The 26,994-nt window shown below is 37.2% G+C and overlaps 1 protein-coding gene across 12 annotated transcripts in view; it reads left to right on the top strand.

Moving 5' to 3' along the window:
- ARID4B (AT-rich interaction domain 4B) overlaps positions 1-26,994 on the top strand; it is a 140,882-nt gene that overhangs the window by 28,680 nt on the left and 85,208 nt on the right. For 9 of the 12 annotated variants that reach the window (XM_081570423.1, XM_081570419.1, XM_081570416.1 and 6 more), the window contains exon 3: positions 26,400-26,510. In XM_081570423.1, coding sequence (XP_081426549.1) covers positions 26,400-26,510 — 111 coding nt within the window. Of the gene's footprint in view, positions 1-21,758; positions 22,105-26,399; positions 26,511-26,994 lie in introns of those variants that run through there. The other 3 variants (XM_081570422.1, XM_081570415.1, XM_081570414.1) reach the window with 1 other exon arrangement.

The raw sequence follows: 26,994 nt of genomic DNA, 5'->3' as shown, positions 1-26,994 counted from the left end.
AATTCTTAAACAGATGGGAATACCAGGCCACCTGATCTGCCTCCTGAGAAATCTGTTTGCAGGTCAAGAAGCAACAGTGAGAAATGGACATGGAACAATAAATAGATTGGTTCCAAATTGGGAAAGAAGTACATCAAGGCTGTTTATTGTCACCTGCTTATTTAACTTATATGCAGAGTATATCATGAGAAATGCTGGGCTGGATGAAGCACAAGCTGGAATAAAGATTGCCGGGAGAAATAGCAGTAACCTCAGATATGCAGATGACACCACACTTATGGTAGAAAGTGAAGAACTGAAGAGCTCTTGATGAAAGTGAAAGAGGAGAGTGAAAAGGTTGGCTTAAAACTCAACATTCAGAAAACTCAGATCATGGCATCTGGTCCCATCACTTCCTGACAAATAGTTGGGCAAACAGTGAGAGACTTTATTTTCTTGGGTCCAAAATCACTGCAGATGGTGACTACAGCCATGAAATTAAAAAACACTTGCTCCTTGGAAGAAAAGTTATGACCAACCTAAGACAGCATATTAAAAAGCAGAGACGTTACTTTGCCAGCAAAGGTCCATCTAGTCAAAGCTATGATTTTTCCATTAGTCATGTATGGATATGAGAGTTGGACTGTAAAGAAAGCTAAGTGCTGAAGAATTGATGCTTTTGAACTGTGGTGTTGAAGAAGACTCTTGAGAGTCCCTTGGACTGCAAGGAGATCCAACCAGTCCATCCTAAAGGACGTCAGTCCTGAGTATTTATTGGAAGGACTGGTACTGAAGCTGAAACTCCAATACTTTGGCCACCTGATGCGAAGAGCTGACTCATTGGAAAAGACCCTGATGCTGGGAAGGATTGAGGGCAGGAGGAGAAGGGGACGACAGAGGATGAGATGGCTGGATGGCATCACTGACTCAATGCACATGAGTTTGAATAAACTCCAGGAGTTGGTGATGGACAGGGAGACCTGGCGTGCTGCAGTCCATGGGGTTGCAAAGAGTCGGACACGATTGAGCGACTGAGCTGAACTGAATGGTCTCTCGGTTCTGTGTTGGGTTCTTCTAATCCATTTTCCACATGGCAGCCACAGTGATCTAAGACCTACATCAGGTTATGTCAATCCTATGCACAAAATTTTGTAATGGTTCTGTTGCTGTCAGGTCCTGCTTGTCCGTTGGTGGTCAAAATGCTTCTGAATATGATCATTAATAATTACAGTTTCTGTATTGCCACGTTTCCCCTTGCACTGCAGTTCTCCAGACTGTATTTCTCATTTCAGACTGTCTGAACATCTTGATTCCTTTTCCTTGACCACCTTCCCTGATACCGTAAGACAGATTTATCTCCCTTTATACAGAATGTGGTCACAGTAGTTATCTGTGTGCTGTAATTGCTCACTTGTTTAACTGACGCCTCCACTAGACTTCGTCTCAGATTGTGAACCCCATTCCTATACAGTTCCTGTATATTTTCAGCTTTAGGTCAAATATGTGAATCAGTGAATGGTTAATCTTATCATGCATGCCCCTCTCAGCCGTTTTCTTCTTACCCTTCTCTTGTTCTTTCTCTACCTAGCGATAGAGGGAGTAGAAGAAATAAGGAAAGGGGTATAGGAAAAAAGAAACTTAAGAGAAGAGAGGGAAAGTTTGCTGCTGGGTTCTAGTATTCTATACCTAATCCTTTTTTTCCCTTCTCACACTCCATGGATAAAATTATTTATTATCATTATTACAAAGGATGGACAGTTGTTATTTCAGTTTCAAATTTATGGGCAATTGATACAGTTTTTAGTTTGAAAACTAAAAAGGCCATAAATGTGTGCTGAAGTATTAAGAGAAATTGTGCTGATGTCTGCCATTTACTTTAAATTCCCTGTCCGATAATTCCAGCATCTCCCACAGCTGAGTCTGGTTGTGATACATGGTCTCTTTCTTCAAACCCGGTTAGCATGCTTTGTATTTTTATTAAAGGCTGGACATGATGTACTGGGTAAAAGGAACTGAGGCCTTTAATAGGCGGGTTTATGTTTATTGTATAAAAGCTAAGCTGTGTTTACTGTTGGTATAGCTGTAGATGTCAGGCTAAAATTTCCTTTGGTGTCCTTGCTTTTATCTTCGGGTTTTCCTAGAGATTTCTTAAGTGAGTCTGATACATGCAGTTCTTTCATTTGTCATCTGCTGTTCGTATGCAGGAGTTCTGCGGATATGATGCCCAGGTGTGTGGGGAGGGGACGCATTCCTTAGCCCTGTGATCAGGCCTCATTCTGTGGTGCGCTGGTGTCCCTTGGCTGTGACCTTCTCGGGTGCTTCTCCTTAGATGAGACTGGAAGGCTCGAGGGGGCTGGAGTTGGGTATTTTACTTACCCAGGTCAGTTAGGCTCTGGTAAAACCCCAACAGATTAGGCTCTGATAGTTTCTCTTGAGGGCAAGTTTTGTTGAGAAGAATAGAATGCTTTGGACATGTTTCAAAACGGGTAAAAAAGTTCTCTCTCTCCCTGCCAGAGCATCAGGGAGACTTTTCTCTGATCTTCTCTGTGAGAACCTGTGTCCTCATTTCAATGCCTGAAAGCGTGCAGGCTCCCTAAATACTGCGTCCCCTTGCAGTTTTTAACTCTCACGATGTCCACAGTGAGCCTCCAGCACTTCATCACCGACACCTGACTGGCTCCAGCAGGGGTTTCTTTTCCTGCACTCCTGCTCCTCTGATAAATTGTGGTTTTCTGTATTTGCCTGTTTGTCTCTCCAATTTTGAGGGCAGTGGTTGGTTCTGTAACCTCAGTTCTCTAATGGATCTAAGAAGACTGTTGCTATTCAGTTTGTTTTTTTTTCTTGTGGGAATGGGAGTGATGACTACTGATCTCCTTACAGGCTAGATGGAAAACTACAAGTCTTTAGCCATTTTCTTTAAATATGAGTGGTTCACAGATAGGTGGAGGGATGGTGGAAAAATATATCATGAAGTAAGTAGAGTAAAAACACTGATGGGAGAATCTGTGTGCTCTGACCAACAAAAGGTAAGACTAGTGCAGAACATTGTCTAGAAATTCAGAAAAGCCTTTATATTTGAGCAAAACTTTGTCAAATGAATAGGAGTTTCCAGATGGAAAACTAGAAGGCGGGATGCTCCAGGGTCAGATAGCACCGCGGCCAGAGGCCCTCTGCGCTGGGAGAATTGGAAGTGGTGAAAGCCTGGCATGGCTGGAGCCCAGAGCCTATTCTTGCCCGACTCTTGCTTCTGAATATTTGATTAGAATTACACTTTCCAGTACCCACATCTCTCTAGTTCCTTGCTCCAAGGCCAGTACTTGCCATTGGAGTGCTCATCTTTTACTTTGGCCTAACCCTCAGCCATGCATCTTGGTGGGGTTTTCATTAGGGGAAAAAAAGGTTCCAGGGGTATTATAACACAGTATAAAAGCCTTTCAAACTTTTTTTGAACACAAATTTTGTGTAACAGCCCCATATATGCACACATAAACAATGGAAACACACTTCACAAATTAATAATTACGCCATGTTTATTTCACTCTGGTATTTTCTGATCTTTTCTACTTCATTTTTAAAAACTGCTAGTGAGGACCCACCAGATTCAATTCACAGTCCGTTAAGAAGGTTTGACTCACAGTTTGAAAACCACTTGTGTAAGGGAATCTTGATACATCAGGTAGTACTCTCAGAATGAGAACTTTCATCTTCTGCCAGAATTATCCCCCAATTTTTTATTCAATTGTAAATGATATCATTTAAAAATTTTAATTTCTGATTGTTTTGTATATAGGAATACGATTGATTTAGCTATGTTGATTATGAACCCTGTGATTTGCTAAAACCACTTATTATTAGGTAGTTCCACGGGTTTTTTTCTGTAGATTATCATTTCTGTTTTAAATGTTTCATAGACTTCACCAGTGAAGCTCTTTTTGGATATAGTTTTCTTTGTGGGAAAGTTTTACACTGCAGATTCAATTTTTAAAATAGATTGTCTATTTCAGTTTTCATTTCTTATTGAGTGTGCTGCTGTTGTAGTTTCTGTCTTTCAAGGGATTTGTCCATTTTCTCTAAATTGTTGAATTTATTGGCATGAAATTGATCATAATATTCCTTTATTATCTTTTTAATATTTGTACACTCTGTAGTGATATCACTTCCTTTATTCCTGATAATGGTAACTTGCATATTTCCTCTTTTTTTCATGATCCATTTGTCTAGATTAGCAATTTTGTTGATCTCAAGAAGTCAGATTTTGTTTCTTGATTTTCTCTATTTTTCTACTTTCATTAATATTCATGGTAATTTTTATGTCTTCCACTTACCTCTGGTTTAATGTGTTGTTTTCTTCCTAGTTTCTTAAGGTCATTGATTTGAAAAGTTCCTTTTTTTATGTACATGTTTAGTACTATAAATATACGCCTAAGTGCTGCTTTAGCAATGTCCCACACTTTGCAATGTGTTGTGTTTTTGTTTTCATTCTGTTCAGAATACTTTTTAATTTTCCTTTTGATTTCTTCTTTTACCATGGGTTATTTTGACATTGTTGCTAAATTTCCAAATGTTTGTAGACTTTTAAGAGATCTTTCTGTTATTGGTTTCTAAATTAATTCCATTTTGGTCATACTTTGTGTAACTTAAATGCTTTCAAACTTACTTGATACTTAATTGTGACTCAGAATATATTCTTGGTAAATGTTTTGTGTGTGTTTGAAGAGAATGTATATTTTCTTTGTGTTGAGTTGACTGCTTGATGTAAATCAGGTTGTTTGTTGATAGCGTTATTTACTTTTGCTTGGAATTTGTTGAACTTCTTGGATCCCTACCAACGTTTATAGTTTTCATCTAGTTTGAAAACAATTTGGCTATAATTTCTTGAAAAATTCTCTATTTTTTTCTCTTTCTTTAGGGACTCCAGCAACATGTTTTTTAGACTTTAGAAAGTTGTGCGGCACCTTCCTCATGCTCTTCTCATTTTTTACAGAGAGGTGGGGGTTCTTTTTGCTTTGTATTTTGAATAGTTTCTATTACTGTGTCTTCAAGTTCATTGATCTTTTCCTCATCTAGTGTTTTTTAATCTCAGACTTTGTAGTTTTCATATCTAGAAGTTTGAGTCCTTTAAAAATAATTTCCATTGTCTCTGTTTGACTTTTTGAACATATGGAATACACTTGCAAGTAATTGATGTCCTTAGGTGCTAATTCTAATGTTTGTGACAGTTCTGGATCAGTTTTGAGTGACTGATTATTCTCACTGTGGGTCATGTTTTCCTACCTCTTATGCCTTTTAATCTTTGATTGGATGCCAGATACTGTGAATTTTGCCATGTTGGGTACTGGATATTTCTACAGTTCTATAAATCTTCCTGGACTTTTTCTTAGGATGTAGTTAAGTTACTTGGATACAGTTTGATCTTTTGGGGTCTTGCTTTTAAAATTTGTTAGGCAGGTCAGGAGCTCAGACAAGGGCTAATTAATTATTCTCTGCTACTAAGATAAGACCTTCCTGGGTACACTACCCAGTGTCCCTAAATTATGAGTCTTCTAGGTCTGGCTGGCAGGAAAAAACACTTTTTTTGGCTCCATTTAAGCACCAGGCATTGTTCCATCTAATCCTTTCTGGTGGTTCTTTCCATGACCTTGGTTGGTTTCCTCCCATGCATGTGCTGGTAAGTCTTCTGCTGAATTGTTGAGGGTGACTCTTTGCCCATCTCCAGGATTCTCTTTCTGTGCAGCATTCTCCTTCCTGGTAGTCTGTTGTATGAATTCCGGCTACTTTGGCTTCCCTAGACTCTTATTTCTGCTTCTTCAAGGAAGTCTTAGGACTTTTGCCTCAGTTTCCTCTCGTTGTTCCATGGCCTGTTAGGTCTCAGGGCAGTAAAGTAAAAAGTGAAAGTTGCTCAGTCATGTCCTACTCCATATGATCCAGGCCAGAATACTAGAATGGGTAGCCGTTCCCTTCTCCAGGGTATCTTCCGAGCCCAGGGATTGAACCCAGGTCTCCCGCGTTGCAGGTGGATTCTACCGACTCAGCCACCAGGGAAGCTTTTACTCACCTTATTTGTTTTCTGTCTTTTGAAGAATCTCTGTCCTTTTTTGCCTGACGTTCAGTGACTTGAAAGCAGTGTGTTTAAAGAATTTTGTTTGTTTTTTGTTTTAGGCTGGAGAGTGAATCTGGTAGCTTGTTACTCCATTTTGGCTGAGAGAGGAGACTTAATAAGTTCTTTAAAAGAAAATATCTTATACGTTAAAAAAAAAATCAATAAGTCAAGATTCCAGAAACCACAGAAATGGTGCATCAAAATTTATGCCGAGTGCCCGTTGAAGAAATTATCAGTTTAGGACATTCTATTCGTGGGATTGGGGCTGATAATATTAAGTTGGTGAGTTAGACAAAAGGTCAGGTTGTCATTAAGAGTTTCATTCCTTTATCTATTTATTCCTCTGTTTACTTGTACCTTCTTTTACATTATCTCATTGAGACTGTGGAAACATTTAGGTTAGCATCATAAGTGTTACTTTAGGATTTTATGCTGATTATAGTTAATAGAAGGTTTGCGTTTTTTGGTAATAATTTGAATAGCTGACAGAGGATGAGATGGTTGGATGACATCACCGACTCGATGGACGTGAGTTTGAGCAAACTCTGGGAGTTGGTGATGGACAGGGAAGCCTGGTGTGCTTCAGTCCATGGGGTCGCATAGAGTCGGACATGACTGAGGACTGAACTGTACTGTACTGAATAGCTGTATTACTTGAGGATACTGTAAAACTTAGGTTTTGGGGAACTTTTGGGAAAAGTGAGTCACTTCTAGATACTCAGTACATTTTGTACCTTTTTCTAACGTCAGGCCTTAAAATTTTGACTGGAACTCTTAAAAAATGTCTTGGTATTTCAGTATTGTCTAAAAGATTGTTGTAAACTTAATTTAACCCTATTCTTGATGATAGTGACCGTATTATTGATAAACCTTCATGCCCACTTAAATATGAGATGTAAGAGTAAATATAGTAGTATTTATACATTGCCTGTTCTCTGGTTAACCAAATATAACATTTTAACCTTTGTGGAAGAAGTGTAATTACTTTCTTTTGATAACTAGGGTAATAACAATAGGGCTGTTGACAATAAGGCTAATGACAATAAGTTATGCAGTAAATAGGGAAATTTTGGCAAAGTTAAAATAAAAACCGAGTTGAGGTGAAAATGTAAGTCATTTACAATTAAATCACTTAATATTTAGTTAAAATAATGAGCAATAGTCACATTATATTTTTAAAGATATTTTTGTCATATAAGTATGAAAAGGTGAAAGCCAGTGAAATAATTAATTGAATTTCACTATCAGATCAGTTTATCACATTGTACCTTAAGATGATTTTACATTGTACTTGGAGATAGAGTGTTAGGCCTTATAGAATTAATGGGGGATTCATTTAAAATACAGGATGAATTTCATTTCCTTAGAGTCTAACTTAATTTTTTTTAGAAAGTACAGTGTTGACAAGAAAATGCATAATTGATAACCTTAAAGTAAACATTAAATACTAAAGTTTAATATTTATAACTTTAATAAAATAAACATTTCACTTGGTTTCTGGTTATTATAAAAAAACTCACTATAGAAAATATGGAAAGTTTAGAAAAGTAGACAGAAAAAAGATTACTCATAATTCAGACATTGTGGAGATAACTGCTATTAACATTTTATTATATCCTTTTAAGTCTTTACCTGTATGTGTGTGTCTGTGTGTATTTAGAATGGTTGTTAATAATAATTTTTCTTTTAACCATTTTTAGCGTTGACTCCTAAATGAGTAGATGATTTTAATTTATATATTAGATTTTATATATATTAGATAAATTTTTAAATGTTGATAGATTGCTACTACCTGATAGGCAGCACAGAATAACATTGAGTAAAAATCTGAATTTAAGCTCTTTTCCTGCCTCTGATTAGCTGTGACCTTAAAACCACTTAAAGTTCTGCCTCTGTTTGTTTTATTATACCAGTGGGTAATAGTAATTTTCCTATTTGCCTACATAAAGAAAGTGAAAGCGTTAGTCATCCAGTCATGTCTGACTCTTTGTGACCCCATGGACTGGAGCCCACCAGGTTCCTCTATCCATGGAATTTTCCAGGCCAGAATACTGGAGTGGGTAGCCATTTCCTTCTCTAGGGGATCTTTTCAACCCAGGGATCGAACCCAGGTCTCCTGCATTGCGGGCAGATTCTTTACTGTCTGAGGCATCACGGAAGCTGACATTTGCCTACAGAGGTTTTGTTTTTGTTTTTTGATGGAAATGAAAGTGCTTTTGAAAGATGTGTTGTCAAATGTGTTATTTTGTTACAATACTGAATAATATCTAGGTAGTAAATGTTTCCATATCTGGTTAAATCTGATTAACTTTGAGGTTTTCTTGTTCTCTCCCTTTCTCCCATTTTAATTAGGTAATCTTTATGAAAAACCATGCCACAATAGAAATCTGTAGACTTTTTTAGGTCTCTTGGAAGCACCAGCTTTACTGTGTGTGTGTGTGTGTGTATATGATCTCTAAAAATTCTGTGTTTAATTGCAGGGTCTTCAGAGACCTACAGAAACACTTTCGTGACTTTCAGGATAACTATCCCTGTATATAAAGTAGTCTTCATCCATTGTTTACAGCCTCTTTGTTTACCTACTTGTGCTTCCAAAATCTGACACACCCATTGAACTAATTTTCTGTTGACTAAATGTACATACTGTTATGTCAAAGTCTAACGAGCAGAAGGTTGCTGTTTGCTAGTTGTATCCTCTAGAGTAATCTAGAGCAAAATATTACCTTCTGTGAGTTAGAGACAGCAGTGAGGGATAAAATTAGTGCAGGGCTAAAGTAAGGTCTTAGGTTTACTAGACCTTGTAAAAAAAACTTCGTCTGTTGAAAATACGAATAAATAAAGTCAGGGTTGTGAACAGTTTCACGTGATGTCACAGTGTTAAGGGCAGACCCTTGTTAAGCACCGTTATGCTTTACATAGTGATTGTGTTTTTGATGACTTTAATTCTTAACGTGCCACCAAATTCTAGTATTTCAGTGATTGTCTTTATTTCCTACTAGATCCCCTCTTTCCTAAATCATTGTGTATATCCCAACGCTATTATTTTACCCAAATAGAAAGGTTTTTTTCTGTGTGATGCAAGAATATATATTTTAAAAGGCATTGTAAACTGCAGTGCATTGGGAAAATATAAGATAATTTATCCTCAGTAAACAGGAAAACTCAATAAATGGTTTTTCACCTTAAGTGTCTGATACATGTGGCACAGAGAATCTGCAGTTCCCATGTCAGCTTTACCAGGAATACACACAATATCTAGCTTTATTTTCATCTTGAAGTCTGCACATAAAACCTGTTGGACTTCCCTAGTTGTAATGCTAGTGACTTCTTCAAATGCAACATGCTCAATCAGGTTAGTGGGTACCAAAGTAAAGGTTTGTTGCCACCTAGAAGCAGAGGTTTGGGAATACTGGAGGTCAGGTCTGTGATCCCAGTCCCTTTCTGACTGCTATTACTACTGCTTGAAATTTCATTTTTACAAACTCAAGTCCCCGTGTGCCATGCCGCCACTACTTCCCCCAAATAGGAAAGTTTTAAGGATCGTTTTTGTGCCTGAGAATTATTCCCTTATTGATAATATTGATACATAGCAGGATTAGTAATATATTACTTTCTCTTCATTTATGTCTAGCTCTAATATTTAAAACATTTCTCCTTGATCTTTAAATGACATAAAGAAAAGATTTGTTAGATATCACCCAGGTTTCCTAGAGTTGCTGACAACTGAATTAAATATAAAAAACTCCTGCTCACCTTGTGGCATGTTGTATAGAGTTGTCTTGGTGAGAAGTAGTCTGATGGCAAGTTGTCCCTTCAGTCTGTAGAGTCTGTGACTTTTTATTCTGGGCTCACATTTGAAACCATTGTTTTTTTCTGTTTTTTTATCTTAACGTATAAACTAACAATTGGAAGTTACTTAGGGCTCTCTGTAACTTAATTTGAACTGTGAGAGGTCATCACTGTCCTCCTTGGAGTGCTTTCCCAGTGTCCTTGAAGTAAATTTTGTGTGTGCCAAAGAGCCTGATTTTAGTGGTCATCCTTCATTTGGTAACAGCACACCACTTTCCCTTAATGGACTGACTATCAGTGTAGGTGCCCTGCCCTTCACGGGTCAAGGACTGAGCGTTTAATTCAAGTTACACTTACTGGCTGTATTACAAAGAATAAGAAAATGAAAATTAAATAATATTAAAATCTTTTATATTATTAGTGGACCAAGAATAGTATAAACATGGCAGATTTGTTGGTCTGGTCAGTGTTTTTAACCCTGTTACGTGACTGTAAGAGAACTCTGAATTGAAGTAAGTTCAGTTCAGTTCAGTCGCTCAGTCATGTCCGACTCTTTGCGACCCCATGAATTGCAGCACGCCAGGCCTCTCTGTCTGTCACCAACTCCCAGAGTCTACTCAAACCCATGTCCATCGAGTCAGTGATGCCATCCAACCATCTCATCCTCTGTCGTCCGCTTCTCCTCCCGCCCCCAATCCTACCCAGCATTAGGGTCTTTTCCAATGAGTCAACCCTTCGCATGAGGTGGCCAAAGTATTGGAGTTTCAGCTTCAACATCAGACTTTCCAATGAACACCCAGGATTGATCTCTTTTAGGATGGACTGGTTGGATCTCCTTGCAGTCCAAGGGACTTTCAAGAGTCTTCTCCAACACCACAGTTCAAAAGCATCAATTCTTCGGCGCTCAGCATTCTTCACCGTCCAACTGTCACATCCATACATGACCACTGGAAAAACCATAGCCTTGACTAGACGGACCTTTGTTGGCAAAGTAATGTCTCTGCTTTTAAATATGCTATCTAGGTTGGCCATAACCTTCCTTCCAAGGAGTAAGCGTCTTTTAATTTCATGGCTGCAGTCACCATCTGCAGTGATTTTGGAGCCCAAAAAAATAAAGTCTGACACTGTTTCCACTGTTTCCCCGTCTATCTGCCATGAAGTGATGGGACCAGATGCCATGATCTTAGTTTTCTGAATGTTGAGCTTTAAGCCAACTTTTTCACTCTCCTCTTTCACTTTCATCAAGAAGCTCTTTAGTTCTTCTTCACTTTCTGCCATAAGGGTGGTGTCATCTGCATATCTGAGGTTATTGATATTTCTCCTGGCAATCTTGATTCCATATACAGCCTTGATGTACTCCTTTTCCTATTTGGAACCAGTCTGTTGTTCCATGTCCAGTTCTAACTGTTGCTTCCTGACCTGCATACAGGTTTCTCAAGAGACAGGTCAGATGGTCTGGTATTCCCATCTCTTTCAGAATTTTCCACAGTTTATTGTGATCCACATAGTCAAAGGCTTTGGCATAGTCAAGAAAGCAGAAGTAGATGTTTTTCTGGAACTCTCTTGCTTTTTCGATGATCCAGCGGATATTGGCAATTTGATCTCTGGTTCCTCTGCCTTTTCTAAAACCAGCTTGAACGTCTGGAAGTTCACGGTTCACGTATTGCTGAAGCCTGGCTTGGAGAATTTTGAGCATTACTTTACTAGCATGTGAGATGAGTGCAATTGTGCGGTAGTTTGAGCATTCTTTGGCATTGCCTTTCTTTGGGATCGGAATGAAAACTGACCTTTTCCAGTCCTGTGGCCACTGCTGAGTTTTCCAAATTTGTTGGCATATCGAGTGCGGCACTTTCACAGCATCACCTTTGAGGATTTGAAATAGCTCAACTGGAATTCCATCACCTCCGCTAGCTTTGTTCGTAGTGATGCTTTCTAAGGCCCACTTGACTTCACATTCCAGGATGTCTGGCTCTAGGTGAGTGGTCACACCATCGTGATTATCTGGGTCATGAAGATCTTTTTTGTACAGTTCTTCTGTGTATTCTTGCCACCTCTTCTTAATATCTTTTGCTTCTGTTAGGTCCATACCATTTCTGTCCTTTATCGAGCCTATCTTTGCATGAAATGTTCCTTTGGTATCTCTAATTTTCTTGAAGAGATCTCTAGTCTTTCCCAATCTGTTGTTTTCCTCTATTTCTTTGCACTGGTCGCTGAGGAAGGCTTTCTTATCTCTCCTTGTTATTCTTTGGAACTCTGCCTTCAGATGGGAATATCTTTCCTTTTCTCCTTTGCTTTTCGCTTCTCTTGTAAGTAAGAGTGTATTGGAAATCCTCAAGGCCACCCTCAGGTTTGGTAATTGGTTGAGAGAACTCACAGGACTTGGTGTGTTAGTTGTACTTAGGCTTACGGATACAAAGCATAATCAGCAAAAGGAAAGGATGCTTGGGGTGAAGTGTTGGGGAAGCCAGGTGCAAGCTTCCAGTCTTCTTTCAGTAGTCACAGGAGGCAGGTAATTCTTCTAGCAGTGAATTGTGACAACATATCGCAACTGTTGCCAACAGAAAAGCTTGTTAGAGACGGAGCACCTAGGGCTTTTACTGGGGACTAGTCACTTAGAAAGCCCATACCAGGCACATACTGGAATCAAAGCAGATATTTAGCATAAACTATTATTTGTACATTACTGTTTAGGTGCAGTGAGCCACTCTTATCAATTAATTGTGAGAACTCGCCTGAAATTCAGGTTTCCATAATCTCCCAGATGCCATCCAAGGGCCAACCTTGAAAGTAGGCCAAAAATAGCAGTCAGGCCTGCTGTGTTGACTTTTCATAGAGATGTCTTAACTTTCACTTTTCTTAGCTTTTTCTTTTTACATTGATATGTGGAAAATTCTGAAAGAGATGGGAATACCAGACCATCTGACCTGTCTCTTGAGAAACCTGTATGGAGGTCAGGAAGCAACAGTTAGAACTGGACATGGAACAACAGACTGGTTCCAAATAGGAAAAGGAGTACGTCAAGGCTGTATATTGTCACCCTGCTTATTTAACTTATATGCAGAGTACATCGTGAGAAACACTGGGCTGGAGGAAGCACAGCTGGAATCAAGATTGCCAGGAGAGATATCAATAACCTCAGATAGGCAGATGACACCACCCTTATGGCAGAAAGTGAAGAAGAACTAAAGAGCCTCTTGATGAAAGTGAAAGAGGAGAGTGAAAAAGTTGGCTTAAAGCTCAACATTCAGAAAACTAAGATCATGGCATCTGGTCCCATCACTTCATGGCAGATAGACGGGGAAACAGTGGAAACAGTGTCAGACTTTATTTTTTTGGGCTCCAAAATCACTGCAGATGGTGACTGCAGCCATGAAATTAAAAGACGCTTACTCCTTGGAAGGAAGGTTATGGCCAACCTAGATAGCATATTTAAAAGCAGAGACATTACTTTGCCAACAAAGGTCCGTCTAGTCAAGGCTATGGTTTTTCCAGTGGTCATGTATGGATATGAGAGTTGGACAGTGAAGAAAGCTGAGCACTGAAGAATTGATGCTTTTGAACTGTGGCATTGGAGAAGACTCTTGAAAGTCCCTTTGACTGCAAGAAAATCCAACCAGTCCATCCTAAAAGAGATCAGTCCTGGGTGTTCTTTGGAAGGACTGATGTTGAAGCTGAAACTCCCAAAACTTTGGCCACCTCATGCGAAGAGTTGACTCATTGGAAAAGACCCTGATGCTGGGAAGGATAGGGGTCAGGAGGAGAAGGGGATGACAGAGGATGAGATGGTTGGATGGCATCACCGACTCGATGGATGTGGGTTTGGGTAAATTCCGGGAGTTCGTGATGGACAGGTAGGCCTGGCGTGCTTCGATTCATGGGATTGCAAAGAGTCAGACATGACTGAGCGACTCAACTGAAGTGAACTTAACCGAACCTTATCTCAGTTTCTGATTTCTTCACTAGAATCTTCTTAAGCCATTTTTCTATATTTTGTATTATATTATTCATTTATTTTTTGGTCATGCCATGCCACGCAGCACATGGGATCTTAGTTCCCAACCAGGGGTCGAACCCTTGCCCCCTGCAGTGGAAGGGGGGAGAGTTAACCACTGGACCACCAGCAAAGTCCCAATATTATATTATTTTAAATGCATATTTTCATTGCATTATTTCATTCTGTGTCTGTGTTACCTGTTTTTTTCATTATCACCATCATGGCATCTCTCAAGTCTTTAAAGTGTTAGTCGGTCAGTTGTGTCTGACTTTTTGTGACCCCGTGGACTGTAGCCCACCAGGCTCCTCTGTCCATGGAATTCTGCAGGCAAGAATACTGTAGTGGGTAGCCATTTCCTTCTCCAGGGATTCTTCCTGATCAGGGATCTAACCTGGTTTTCCTGCACTGCAGGTGGAGTCTTTACCACTGAGTTGCCTGGGAAGCCCTATCTTTAAATGGTAGCTGTAATTTCCCAAATTGCTTTCACCTTGGGTGTTCCTACCATATTACCTCATACTGTATTAGTTAGGAAACCAAGTAGAGAATGTGTTAGTTGCAGAATATATCTAGTACAAGTTCCTAGAGAAATAACCTCTAGATCATTGGTTTTCAAACTATGGGACGTCTGAGTTCTCTGGGAAATTTGTTAAAACACAGGTTGCTGATTCTGTCCCCCAGAGTTTCTGATTCAGGATGCCTAGAGTGGGGCCTGAGACTTTGCATTTCTGACAAGTTCCTGGGTGATGTCAATGACGTTGGTCCTGGTGACACACTTTAAAAACCTCTTTTCTAGTTTGTGATAAAATGTAAACTCATGTAAACAAGCATAATGTAATCTGTGGAATTTATACGTGTGAGCATACCTAACACAGTATGCTGAAAGGGAGTGAATGGTTGATGGCACTGTTGTCAACTTGTGTGTGTTGTGCACCTGCTACTTTTCTTTCAAGACATTCATAGGACACATGAAATGGTTGTTAGAAAAGCGTACTTTCTTATATATTTTTAAGATCAGTAATAGAGCCCTTATTTTTTTATGTGCTCAGGGAATCTTCCCCACATCACTTGGAATTTACCATGTCACCTGGGTAATTATAGTCCAGTGGATTCATTCTTTAATATTTTCTTGGGGACAATCGATTAGCAAGGGAAATGCTAGAATATAAGAGCTCTATAGGCTTTCCTCTCCAGTTGGGAATGCTTTATGGAAGGGAGTGCCAGTGGAATGTTTTTCATGACTTCATTTGTGTCCGAGGGTCATAAAGTGGCAGAGTTTAGCTGGTGACAAGATGGGCATGCTCATCATAAAAGACAGCAAGACAGGTTTGATAGTGAAATTCTGAGAATGTACTGATCCACCTGGGGTCTTATTTTCACTGCAGTCTTTCAGAATTGTGAGTCAAATTAGTTCTGAGATTTTAATTTGAAGGTTTTGGCAACTCCCCAGCCCCCATCCAAATCATGCTATCTGGAGTATATGACATTAAATGTGTCCAGTTAGTCTTCTCACTGTCACAGTCCTTGAAAAATTACTTTAAAAAAAAATTCTTTTTGACAACATTGCTGACCTTGGAGAGCATTATACCGTCAGATGAAACCAAACAGATATTATCACTTAAGGGTTAGAATATTTTTAAAAAATAAATGAATGTATTAATTTGAACTTGTAGGGGGGAAATTCTTTTGTCTTTAAACATTGATTTGTTCTTTTGCTCATTATGTCCAATGGGATAATGAATTTTTGAAGATAGGAAAAATATATTTTGTATTTTGTATCTTCTGGGCACCTCACCAGGAACTGCCTACTGGTAGTTTAGTTTTGATCTGGTTGATTGATTGATTGGTTCATTCATTCACTTAACTAGTATTTTATTGAGTAATTAGTATTCCTACTTTATTTTTGCATGGCTTGTGGGATCTTAGTTTTCCAACCAAATATCAAACCCAGGCCCCAGCAGTGAAAGCACCAAGTCCTAACTGCGGGACTGCCAGGGAATTCACTGTTCCTTACTTATTCTTGATTAGTGTTCTGTTTCTTTCTTCTGATTTGGTAAGATATTGTAAGTTTTGAAAAATATGACTGGAAAAAGGAGAAAAGTCTGTTGATAATAGAAACTATTGTTTTTTTACTATAAATATATTTTTAATAAGTTGATAAGAGTGTAGAGCCAGACCTATAAAGGCCTTTAAGTTGATTTTTAAAAATTGCAGACCATAAGTTGTATTTTAGTGCTGTTTTCTAATGCTGCTGTAATAATGACTGATGACTTTCAATAACTTTTTAAAATGTTTTTTCCATGGGAAGGATAACCAAAATGCACGTAATAGTGGTTTCCTTGTAGAGGACGCAGGGTCAGTGGTGGTGGGAGTTTTGCAGTTGGTAATCTCAAGAGATGTTTTATTATGATGTTTCTTTCACATCTTAAACATCCATGACAAATATTGTCATATTAAATAATAAAGTTAAAGTGACCATAAAAAATCTGGTGTTTTATTTTGTATGTCCATATTTCATTATTCCTTATTGGTCTTCTAGAATTTTATATATTGTGATGATTTCACTTAAAATTTGAAACTAGAATTGGTTTCCTATTTGTATGAATAGGATCTAAGTCCTAAATATCCCAGGACATTATGGATGCTCAGTAAATGTAGACTTGATACTACATTTTATGTCTTCTTTCTGATGTGTTTAAGGCTATTTTGGTTACAGTAGTAGAAACCATCTCAGATTATTGAAAGCCGAAAAGAGAATTTATTTTATGGATACTGAGTACCTGCAAGTAGAGAGTCCAGTCAGGTTTGAGGAGAGATTTAACTTTTGGAAAGCTAGCAGAAACTCAGTCTAGTGGTTCTCTCAGTCACTTAACAGACACACATTCTCATACGTGTCTGTTTTTTTCTCTTCATGTCTGTCTGTTCTTTTTCTTTATTACTCTTTCTCTTTCTTTGCAGACTGGTTTTCTCTCCTCCCTACACATGCCAGAAAATGGCTAACACAGGTTTTTATCACCTTGCTCTACTAAAAAATTGACAAGTCTTTCAGTTTTAAATTCTTAGCAGAGAGAACCTGTTTGGCACACTATGGATCAGATTGCTGGCAAGCAGTATAATCAAATTCTTGATGGCAAAGCGTATTGCCAGAACATATCTCTTTGTTAAGAGAAATAATCTGACAATTGATGCTTGTCACATTAGTAACTTATTCTTTATAAAACTATATGGACTCTCTTTAACTGTAAAAATTTGATCATCTCATAAGTTATAAACTGCATTTTAGATTTATCCGCATATGACAATTTTATGTGCAATAGGTAACAACTTTATTATATGTTTTTTATATTTTACTTATAAAATATACAAATACATGTATGTTTACTTTATTACTGTTATCAATTCCACTTTACAAATGTGAAATTAGGCTCAGAGAAGTTAAATGATATGTCCCAAAGGTCACATGCGGGCTTCCCTGGTGGCTCAGTGGTAAGGAATCTACCTGCTAATGCAGGAGACCCAGGTTCAATCTCTGGTCCAGAAAGATCCTTTGGAGAAAGAAGTGGCAACCCACTCCAGTATTCTTGCCTGGGAAATCCCACAGACAGAGGAGCCTGGCGGGCTACTGTCCATGGGGCTGCAAAAGAGTTGGACATGACTTAGCAGCTAAACAACAACAAAGGTCACATAGATGTGGAGTTTGAACCCAGATACTCTTGATTCCAGAGCTCATGCTTTTGACCTCTCACTATATAAGATTCTTCCCAATTTATGTGACTTTTTTGTTTTTGAAATGTGGATAATTTTTACCTTAAGGAAAATCCCATTTAGCAGGACTTAACTAATGTCTAACTTCTGTGGTTCAATAAATGATTCCTGAATTCCTCTTGTATGTAGGTACAGTTCTAGGACTGGGACATCTGAAGATAAATAAACAAGATGCTGTTTCTGATTTAAGTTGCTCAATGTAGGAGAGAAGACAGATACAAATCACTGAAATACATTGTGAAATGTTCATCTTCACAGAATGTTTGTACCCATTTGGACCAAGCAAAGCTAGTATGTAGTATGGCAATGAGTATTGTAGCATTGGTTACCAAAGGGGTTACCTTGGGCTTTGCAATTAGAGTGAATTCTATGGCCTAGAATTTCTGTTTATTACGTATTACGTGTTTCAGTTTCTTTTGCTCACTAGAGAAAGAATGGATAGATTTTCAAGTGATCAGAGATTATGGTTTGCTTTTGATGGTTCCTTTCCAGGTCATATCTATCTGTGTATCTATCTGTATATTTTTTTTTAGCTGTGCTGTGTGGCTTGTGAAAGCATGAAGTCCTAACCATTGGACTTCCAGGGAATTCCCAAGGTCGTATTCTTGAGAATATAAAACTGGACAAAAACTTGGTTGGTGAACCAGGCAGCCATCAGGTGGGAAAATAGCTGTAGCTTCATTAATGGTGTAATGAGTCCATCGTTGGCTGGCCCAGGACCCAGACCTCTGTGTGAGGCCCAGTTCTCTGGCAGCAGGAGTTGATATACAGAGGTGGAGTCCTGCAAGCTCCAGAGTGATTTTGTCCTGCAAAGCTCTGTCTTGCGCATGGGCAATAGAGCAGAAACTGCTTCTGAGCAGCTTGTGGAACAGGACTGTTTTGTTTCTTGGGTGTTGGTCTGTGGTTTCCCAGCTGCTTAAAGGAAGTGAAGAAAATCAGTATGAGATTGAACCTAATATAAAGTTGCCAATATTTGACATTTTTTGATTTAAGAAAAATAGCAGTTTCATATGGTTTCATCTAATATTTGCTAAGTGTTTTATTCAGGACCTGTCAGTCTCCAGAAGTTTCTGAATATGCTACCTAATTTAAAACTCTCAAGCACCCTACAAGATCAGTCTACAGAAAGGAAACCAAAAATCAAAGTGGTGAGGTGACATACACCCAAAGACATACCCAAAGTTATTCAGTAAATGAATTGCAGTCTCCTTCCAAAACCAGAGAGTGTTCAAATTTGCGAGGGACTTAATCTGTACATTTAGCAGTTCAAGTAGACAGCAGCCATTCTGAAAGCAGATAACAAATAAGTGATGGCTTGTATCCAGAGAGCTAGTGAACCAAGACCCAAACCCCAAATACACATGGCCAGATGTAAATCATTACAGTGCCAGTTTATGGTTTTTCTTTGTGCTTCTGAATTTTGAACCAGCTGTAACCTTCGCTTTTGAACTGTGGTGTTGGGGAAGACTCTTGAGAGTCCCTTGGACTGCAAGGAGATCCAACCAGTCCATCCTAATGGAGATCAGTCCTGGCTGTTGATTGGAAGGACTGATGTTGAAGCTGAAACTCCAATACTTTGGCCACCTGATGCGAAGAGCTGACTCATTTGAAAAGACCCTGATGCTGGGAAAGATTGAAAGCAGGAGGAGAAGGGGACGACAAAGGATGAGATGGTTATGTGGCATCACCGACTCAATGGACACGAGTTTGAGTAAACTCCGGGAGTTGGTGATGGACAGGGAGGCCTGGCCTGCTGTGATTCATGAGGTCACAAAGAGTCGGTCACGACTGAGCAACTGAACTGAACCTTCTAGATTATTAAAGTTTAAACATTATAAATAAGCATGGTATGTTCTGAGTGATGTTATGCTAAAGTAGATTCATTTAAATAAGGTTTTGTTCTCACTAGCAAGATAACAGATAAGTTTAACTTCTCTGAGGGCAAAATAAATTGGCTACCTTTATGTTACATGGAGAAAGTGCCTTTGCTTTTTCGGCACCTGTCTTAAATACAGGTGGCACTTAATAAATGTCCTTCTCAGTATATTTCTCTCTTACCTCTTTGCAGATGATGAGCATCCTAGTTAGAATGTCTTTTTTGAGTTATTTAAGTTTCCAGGAATATACAGACACTCCTCTGTGAATATGTAGGTCTCTCTCTGATTAATAGATGTGGGTCTAAAATTTACTTATAAATAATTTGTGGTTCCATCTCACAAGGTAACTTAAATTTTAGGGAGAAAATTAATAAATATGTACCATCCAGAGAGGATTCTTGTGCTTGGAGGAAAGGATTGATTTTTTTTTTTTTTTAATATGGAAGAACTTTTACAGTTCAGTTTTTTAAAAAATGAGTAACTCAGATAAGGAACACATGTGAGCAGTTCATAGAATAAATATACAAATACCCAATAAATATATACTGTTTAAAAATAATTTTTTTCATTTATTTCAACTTTATAGTACACAGAATTCATATAATCTCTCTATATATTTATATATATTGGGTTGGCAGAAAAGTTCCGTTGGATTTTTCCATAACATCTTATTGCTATCTTCAGACTTTGAGAGCAAGCTGCAGACATGATGTCCTTTCATCCCTAAATACTGCAGAGCATAATCCCCAACAAAAAGGACACTCTTCTCCTTATTGTGCATTCAACTGTCTAAATTGGAAAGTGAGCATTGGTATAATACTACCATCCTAGTCTCAAGCCTGTTTCAGAGTTCACCAACTTTCCTAATAAGTTTTTTTCCTTTTCTGGCCCATGCTCAGTCCAGGAATACACGTTACATTTGATTATCACGTCTCTCCAGAGTGCTTCAATTTGAAAGTCTCCCCGTTTTCACTATAATTTCATGTCCTTTAGAGTGTTAAGGAATACAGACCTTACATTCTGTGCATCTAATTTTTCTCATCGTCAAAATCATTCTTGGCATGTATATCACAGAAAGGATGTGCTTTTATTCTCAGTGCATGACATCATTCCACTACTGATAATTGAATCATATGCCAGGAATATGTCAATATCCCGTTCTTGATCACACCTTCACTCATCAGTTTAGGATCTATTGGCAGCTCTGTGAAATCAATCACCTTCATGATGGTTGCTAAAAGGTAATTCTCTGTTTCCATCATTCCTGCTACATTTATTAACATTTTACTGTAAAGAAGAGCTTTCCTCTTTCTACATTTTTTTTATTTATTCATCACTCATTCATTTCCTTGTCAATATGGAATCATAGATCAAGTTTTACTGAGTGGGTTTTAATTTTTTACCTGAATATAGTTTACTTACACACACATCTTAAGTCATTCAATTTTGGCATATACATATATCCCTAACAAGATTATGGGACAGCCAATACTTATTTTGATACTGAAAGTTTCCCTCATTTGGCCAGTAGGAGCCCCTTCAAGGTGGCTCCTCTGTCCCTTTGAAATGTTCCAATTATTCATTGAGCATTTCTTTACTTTCTGCCATAAGATGTTTTGGATTCTTCTTGTACTTTCTCTGCCCAACTTTGAAATTAGCTCTTTCTCCAAGGATCCTTGGTACCTTTTGATGTAGGATGGGTTCATCTGTTCGAATTATCTCCATTATTGTTTTAATGCTTCCTTGAGATTGTCGCATATAAAAAGATGGTTTTCATAGATTTATTATCACACTGTTTGTTTAAATACATTTATTTGCTGAGACTTTTCATATCAAATTTAATATCTTGATTCTCTCGGCTGCACTGGCACTGCCTTAGTAATCAGTTTGAATGCTTACTGTTTTTAAAAAATCTACCTCAATAAAATGTCATCTAGCATGTTTTCCTTTTTGAAAAATATATCTTGAGTAACTGAATATTTCTTAGGCAATGTCAACATTAGTCATTTGGAGCATTGATTAAACTGTTATCTTTCTGAAACTTACATGTATCGTGTACTGTAGCCCAAGGCACAAAAGAGATTACTGTTGATTCATTTGAGTACTTATATATTTCCATGGCATTTTGGCTTCTTGAAGGATTATTATCCACCAATAGCTAATTTAAAATTTGCTTATGCTTTTTAGTGTTTCCCTGGAATGTAATGGTTTTTAGGTGCCAGTTAGGACACTTGGTAGATTGACTAGAAAAATAATTGTTTAAGCAGTGCTGAGATAACTGTGAGGTAGCTGTTGCCTTGACAACTGGAAAACTGTTCTGTTTGCTAAACAAAGGGATGGTAATTTAGTCATTTAATTTCGTTTTTGGCATGGAGGTAGTATAGAAAAACATTTTATTTTAGCCTCTGAAATGGTCTGTATTTTTTACCAAAAGCAGCAAAACAGAACAAAAAAAGAAGATAAGAGGTTTTTTTTTTTTTCTGATGGTATACATTGTACACCTGACAGGGTTGGTGTTGGTCAAAGGTATCTTGGTAAACCTGCTGACATGCTTCTTTGTATACCTCTGCTTTGGATCAAAGTACAGTAGCCTCAAAAGAGAGGTGTGTAATCTTGGTAATCTTCCTGCTACACTAAAGGACTTGGATAGACTTTTTCTAGCATCCCCACAAACACGTAACCTCTCCTGCTACTAGAATTCAACATGATTGCTTTATTTCTGAATTGAACAGGGGGATACTATTTTAAAGATCCCTTCTCCATATACACAGTTATATTGGAACCTGTTTTATTTATGTGGGATCTCTTTTGTATAGGACTTAAACATTTTTTAAACTCACAATTGTACCTCCAGAATATTGAGTAATAACAGCCTTTATTTGGTATTGTATGCTGGGTCTTGTTCTAATAAGCACTTAAATGTAGCATTTCAAGCTTCATCCCTGTGAAATAGTCACTATTTATTGTGTCTAGAGGCAAGGTTATCTGGCTGCTCAGTGGTAGATTTGAATGTAAGCATCTAATTCAAGAGCCTGTGCTCTTAATTACTATATTATACTGATTCTCATTAATAGAGTCATTCCAAACACACTGGAGAATATAGACAAGTATTAATAAGAATGTTCAAAATAACCTCTCTTCCCAGTGACTAACAGATTATAATATTTGGAGTATTATAATTGAGTTGATAATTGTAGGAGCCAGATTATAAGGGAGAGTTATCACACAGTTATGTCTTCTTTTTTTTATATGTGTGAAATGTTTCTTAGTATATATTTTAAAAAGTAAAGAGCTACATGCCAAATGTAAAAAACAAAAAAGGAACTTTTTTTAGAGCAAAACAGGAAAACATACTTTGAATAAAGTATTTTCATTTCTATACTCCTCCTTTCCAGTCCCTTTCTCATAGGTTAATCCCTCTTTAATAGTTGTCTTTAGCTTTAATGTGCATGTTTTTCCATGTGTATATTGTATCAAATATATCTGTGACTATTCCTGCTTTTCTAGAGGCATAAAAAGTATAATATTTTAAAGACATGTACATATTACCAGTTACTCTGTACTGTGTTCTCATTAGATTTAATGCTAAAGAAATAGTATATTCTGAGGAGTAGTGACACTGGTTGAAAAAGTGAGAAAAGTGGTTTAACTTTCTCTTTGCACTTATTTATGATGAGCAGTCATTTAAAATGAGGTTTTGCCTCTCCCATTTTAAAAAGAAAAACAGGGAGGGGGTGCCAAATGTGAATTTACATTGGTTTAGTAACTTGTTTGCCCACTCATGCAATGTTTCATAACAGTAATTGTGAATAGTTAAATACTTTGGGCATCATAACTGACTACTTTTAATACTAGCCCTATTTTTCTGATATGGATGGACACTGAAGTTTAGGGAGATTCAGAGCCTATAAAGATGCACCTAGTTAGCATAATGAATAGAGCTGGGATTAGGACCGTGTCTTCTGATTTGAGAACCTGTGCTATTAGTCTCACATTACACTAATTATAGAGTGATAATTTATGATCTGCGAAAATTACATAAGGGCTTCCCTGGTAGCTCAGTGATAAAGAATCTTCCTGCCAACAGAGGAGACGCAAGTTCAATTCCTGGATTGGAAAGATCCCCTGGAGAAGGAAATGGCAACCCACTCCATATTCTTGCCTGGGAAATCCCATGGAGAGAGAAAAGCCTGGTGGGCTACAGTCCGTGGGTTCACAAAGAGTCAGGCACAATGACTTAGTGACTAAACAACAACAAAATTGCATACACAAATCTGACCATGTATGTTGTGAGTTTCATTTGTTTTTCTGTAGAAATTAATATTTTGGTTAGCATAGTTTCACTTCTAGACAATTAATGTGTCTCAGTATCCCATTCTGACCATCTGTGTAGCTCTAGTCTGTGTTAAAATGCAGGCTTGTTAAACAAATGTGTACAGAATTCAGATTATTCATCTGAATGATTAAGAGAAATTAGAGACAAAAAAGCAACTTACCTATGATGATACCAAAAAAAAAGAGAGGCAAATTAAAATCAGGGCATAGATCTTTTCTTATGCTCTTTTGAGAAATTAACACTGTTCTAACAATGTATATAGCAAGCTTTTTTAAACTTCGACTTTCCTTTGCAAATATTTTTCTAACAGACATTTTCATTATGTACTTTGCTAATTCCTTTTCATGTGTTCTAGTGTGAAGGAAGGAAAATATTGCTCCCTAAAAATAATAATTTGCCCTCGTGAAATCTGAGCTAATTACTCTTCTCTATCTACGTGGATTTCCGTGTTGGTTACAGTGGGGAATGGGCTTTGATTTGGAGGAAAAATCACCTTTCTCAAATTCAGGTTGAATAAATTTGCTCAGCAAGCATAGTTATTGTTTGCTAATGTTGGAATGTGACCAGTGTTTGATATGAATATTAGTGAAAAGAATACTTAAATGAGTTTACGTATACTAGTAGTCTAAATAATATTACTGTTCTATCCCCCCCCCCCTTTTGGTTTAGAATTCTCTATGATAAAAGTATCTAAAAAGCGTATCATTTCTTAAATAATTATTTGTTCCTGATTGGGCATGAACATGCACTTTTAGATGACCTCTGATTCTTTTCTATATTTCACAATTTCTGATTCCTCATTAATTTTATTGAACCAAACTATTTATCTATGAAAATAAAATTTTACTGGCTAATGAGGCAGGAAGTATTAATGGGAGACGTTGCGAGTTGTGGAGATTAATGGGTCTTATGGTCATGAAGCAGCCCTTTATCTGGGCTTCTCTAGCAATAACACAAAATTTATCAATTGAATTGATGTCTTTTTGACAACTTCTGAGTGAAGTGCTGCAAATCCTTTTCATATTCTTGCTAAAATAAAGCCACTAGCCTGTCTGGAATTAAATTAGAATTTTGACCAAGAAAGATGATATTGTAAGAGGGCTAAGCCATAAAGTAGAAATGCATTTATTAAATTTAGGTGCAAGACTAGTACAGAGTTATCAAATTGTAGTTCATGGTATCAGCATATTTTAAAAATAACAGTGCAGAAATGATTGTCTTTCTATGAGGGTACACTTCTGCTACAGCATAAATTGAAATATAGGCATTTTCTTAAGTAGATTCAAGAAGTCATATACTTGACATGTTTTAAGGGTTTTTAAAAAAAATGTGAGGCAAATGGCCATTAAGGAGGGTGACCTGATATGTTTAGTTGTAACCCCTTTTTTTGGTTTCTGATACCTCCCCACCTTTAAAAAAGTTATTACAATTATTTGCTATCTTTATGATAATTTTTGTTATACCATTAGAATATTTTTTTAGAGATAGATCTCTTCTATGTGTATTAGCCACAACTGTTAGGGGTAAATTTATTTTAAGATCCAAATGAAATTGATGTTCTCATTAGTTATCACTATATAATAGTATTTTTCCACCTTGTATTCTGTGGAATTTCTGCAGGATGTTAATAGATGTTAATTTTAAAAAAGGATTCTTTGGACAAATAGACTGAGAAATGATGAGACAGAATGGGAATTCATTCAATAAACTGATTTTCCCAGACTCCCAAACTCTTTTTTTTTTCTGGTGGCGCATCTTGGTATATTAGTATTTCTTGTAAAACATTTTGGGAAAAGTTACTTGTATAATCTTCCTTTGGCTGTGGAATTGATTAATGTAAGTAGATCCCCTTAGAACTATAGAGCCTGTGCAGAAAAAGAACCTGATTATTAAAAAACAGCTAGATTAGGACTATTAAAAATTAAATCACAGTGAAATAGCTTAGAATAATATTTATTGTAGACAGGAAGTAAAAAGTGAATTCATGTCAGAGCAGTTGAGACATTTTGGCTGATTTTTACTTGAGATTTTTCAAATTGGATTTCTTCATACAGTTTTCACCAATAGTTTGAATCTATGTGGTTTTTCCCTACCCCTTTTATACTGTTCTACCTTAGAGTCATCTTGATAGGGAGCTGTTCTGAATTTGGGTGACTGCCAAGATAATAGCCTAAATATGAAAAGAAATTTTCTTTGAGCTTTAAGGATGTTCTTTTTCTTTCAGTGGTTATTTAGTAAAAAAAAAAAATTTGAATAAAAGGGTGGATAGAATGATATATACTTGTGATTGAGCTAATTCATATCATGGAGCATGTGTGTTTTATGTAGAGAAAAAAGATGCCTTTGTATCTTTGATGTACATTTTGGTACATGTAAATAGACCTTATGATACGTATTTTACTTATTTTTAAGTTAGAGTATTTTATAGATTGTTCTTGTTAACAATATGTTCATGTATTATAACTTTTATAGCTGTAACAGGATTAGATCTGCCATTCTGGAGTCTGGTTGGGGGAAAGAGCTCAAAAGTTTAAATCTAATGATAAGTTTTTGCATTTTCAGGCGCTTGATGAACCTCCGTATTTGACAGTGGGCACTGATGTGAGTGCTAAATACAGAGGAGCCTTTTGTGAAGCTAAGATCAAGACAGCAAAAAGACTTGTCAAAGTCAAGGTACAGTATATGTAGAGTTTATAAATTATATATTTAGTATTTGATATCCGAACTTTTATTTGGTGAATGTATTAAGAATTTTTTCTTATGAAAGTTGAGTTTAGTTTCTAAGAGTAAAGATTGTAAAAATAACTGAAGACAAAGCATTATTTGTGATTAAGTGTTCTAATTGGAATGAAATTAGATGATCCTAATTGGTATTTTGAATGCCATTTCACTACAGACATGGTATTGTTTGTATTGTTAGCCTTTTAGAACTGGAAAGGACCTTAGGAGTCATGTAGTTTAATTTCTTAATTTTATCCTAAGGAAAATGAGGCTTAATAATGGGTCAGTGATTTGTCCAGGGCCATTCTGGAAAATTAGTGACAGAATGGGAATTAGAATAGTACATCAGTTTTAAGACCCTTCCCCATTTTAACCATGAAATTGAGATGTGGTTTATAATGGATGATGGTGGGTCTAGTTATTAATTCCTTATCTT

Source organism: Giraffa tippelskirchi, chromosome 2 (genome assembly GCF_054371585.1).
Source record: "Giraffa tippelskirchi isolate mGirTip1 chromosome 2, T2T-mGirTip1v1.2.pri, whole genome shotgun sequence".
Lineage (NCBI taxonomy): Eukaryota > Metazoa > Chordata > Mammalia > Artiodactyla > Giraffidae > Giraffa > Giraffa tippelskirchi.
This window is presented reverse-complemented; position numbering and strand designations above follow the sequence as displayed.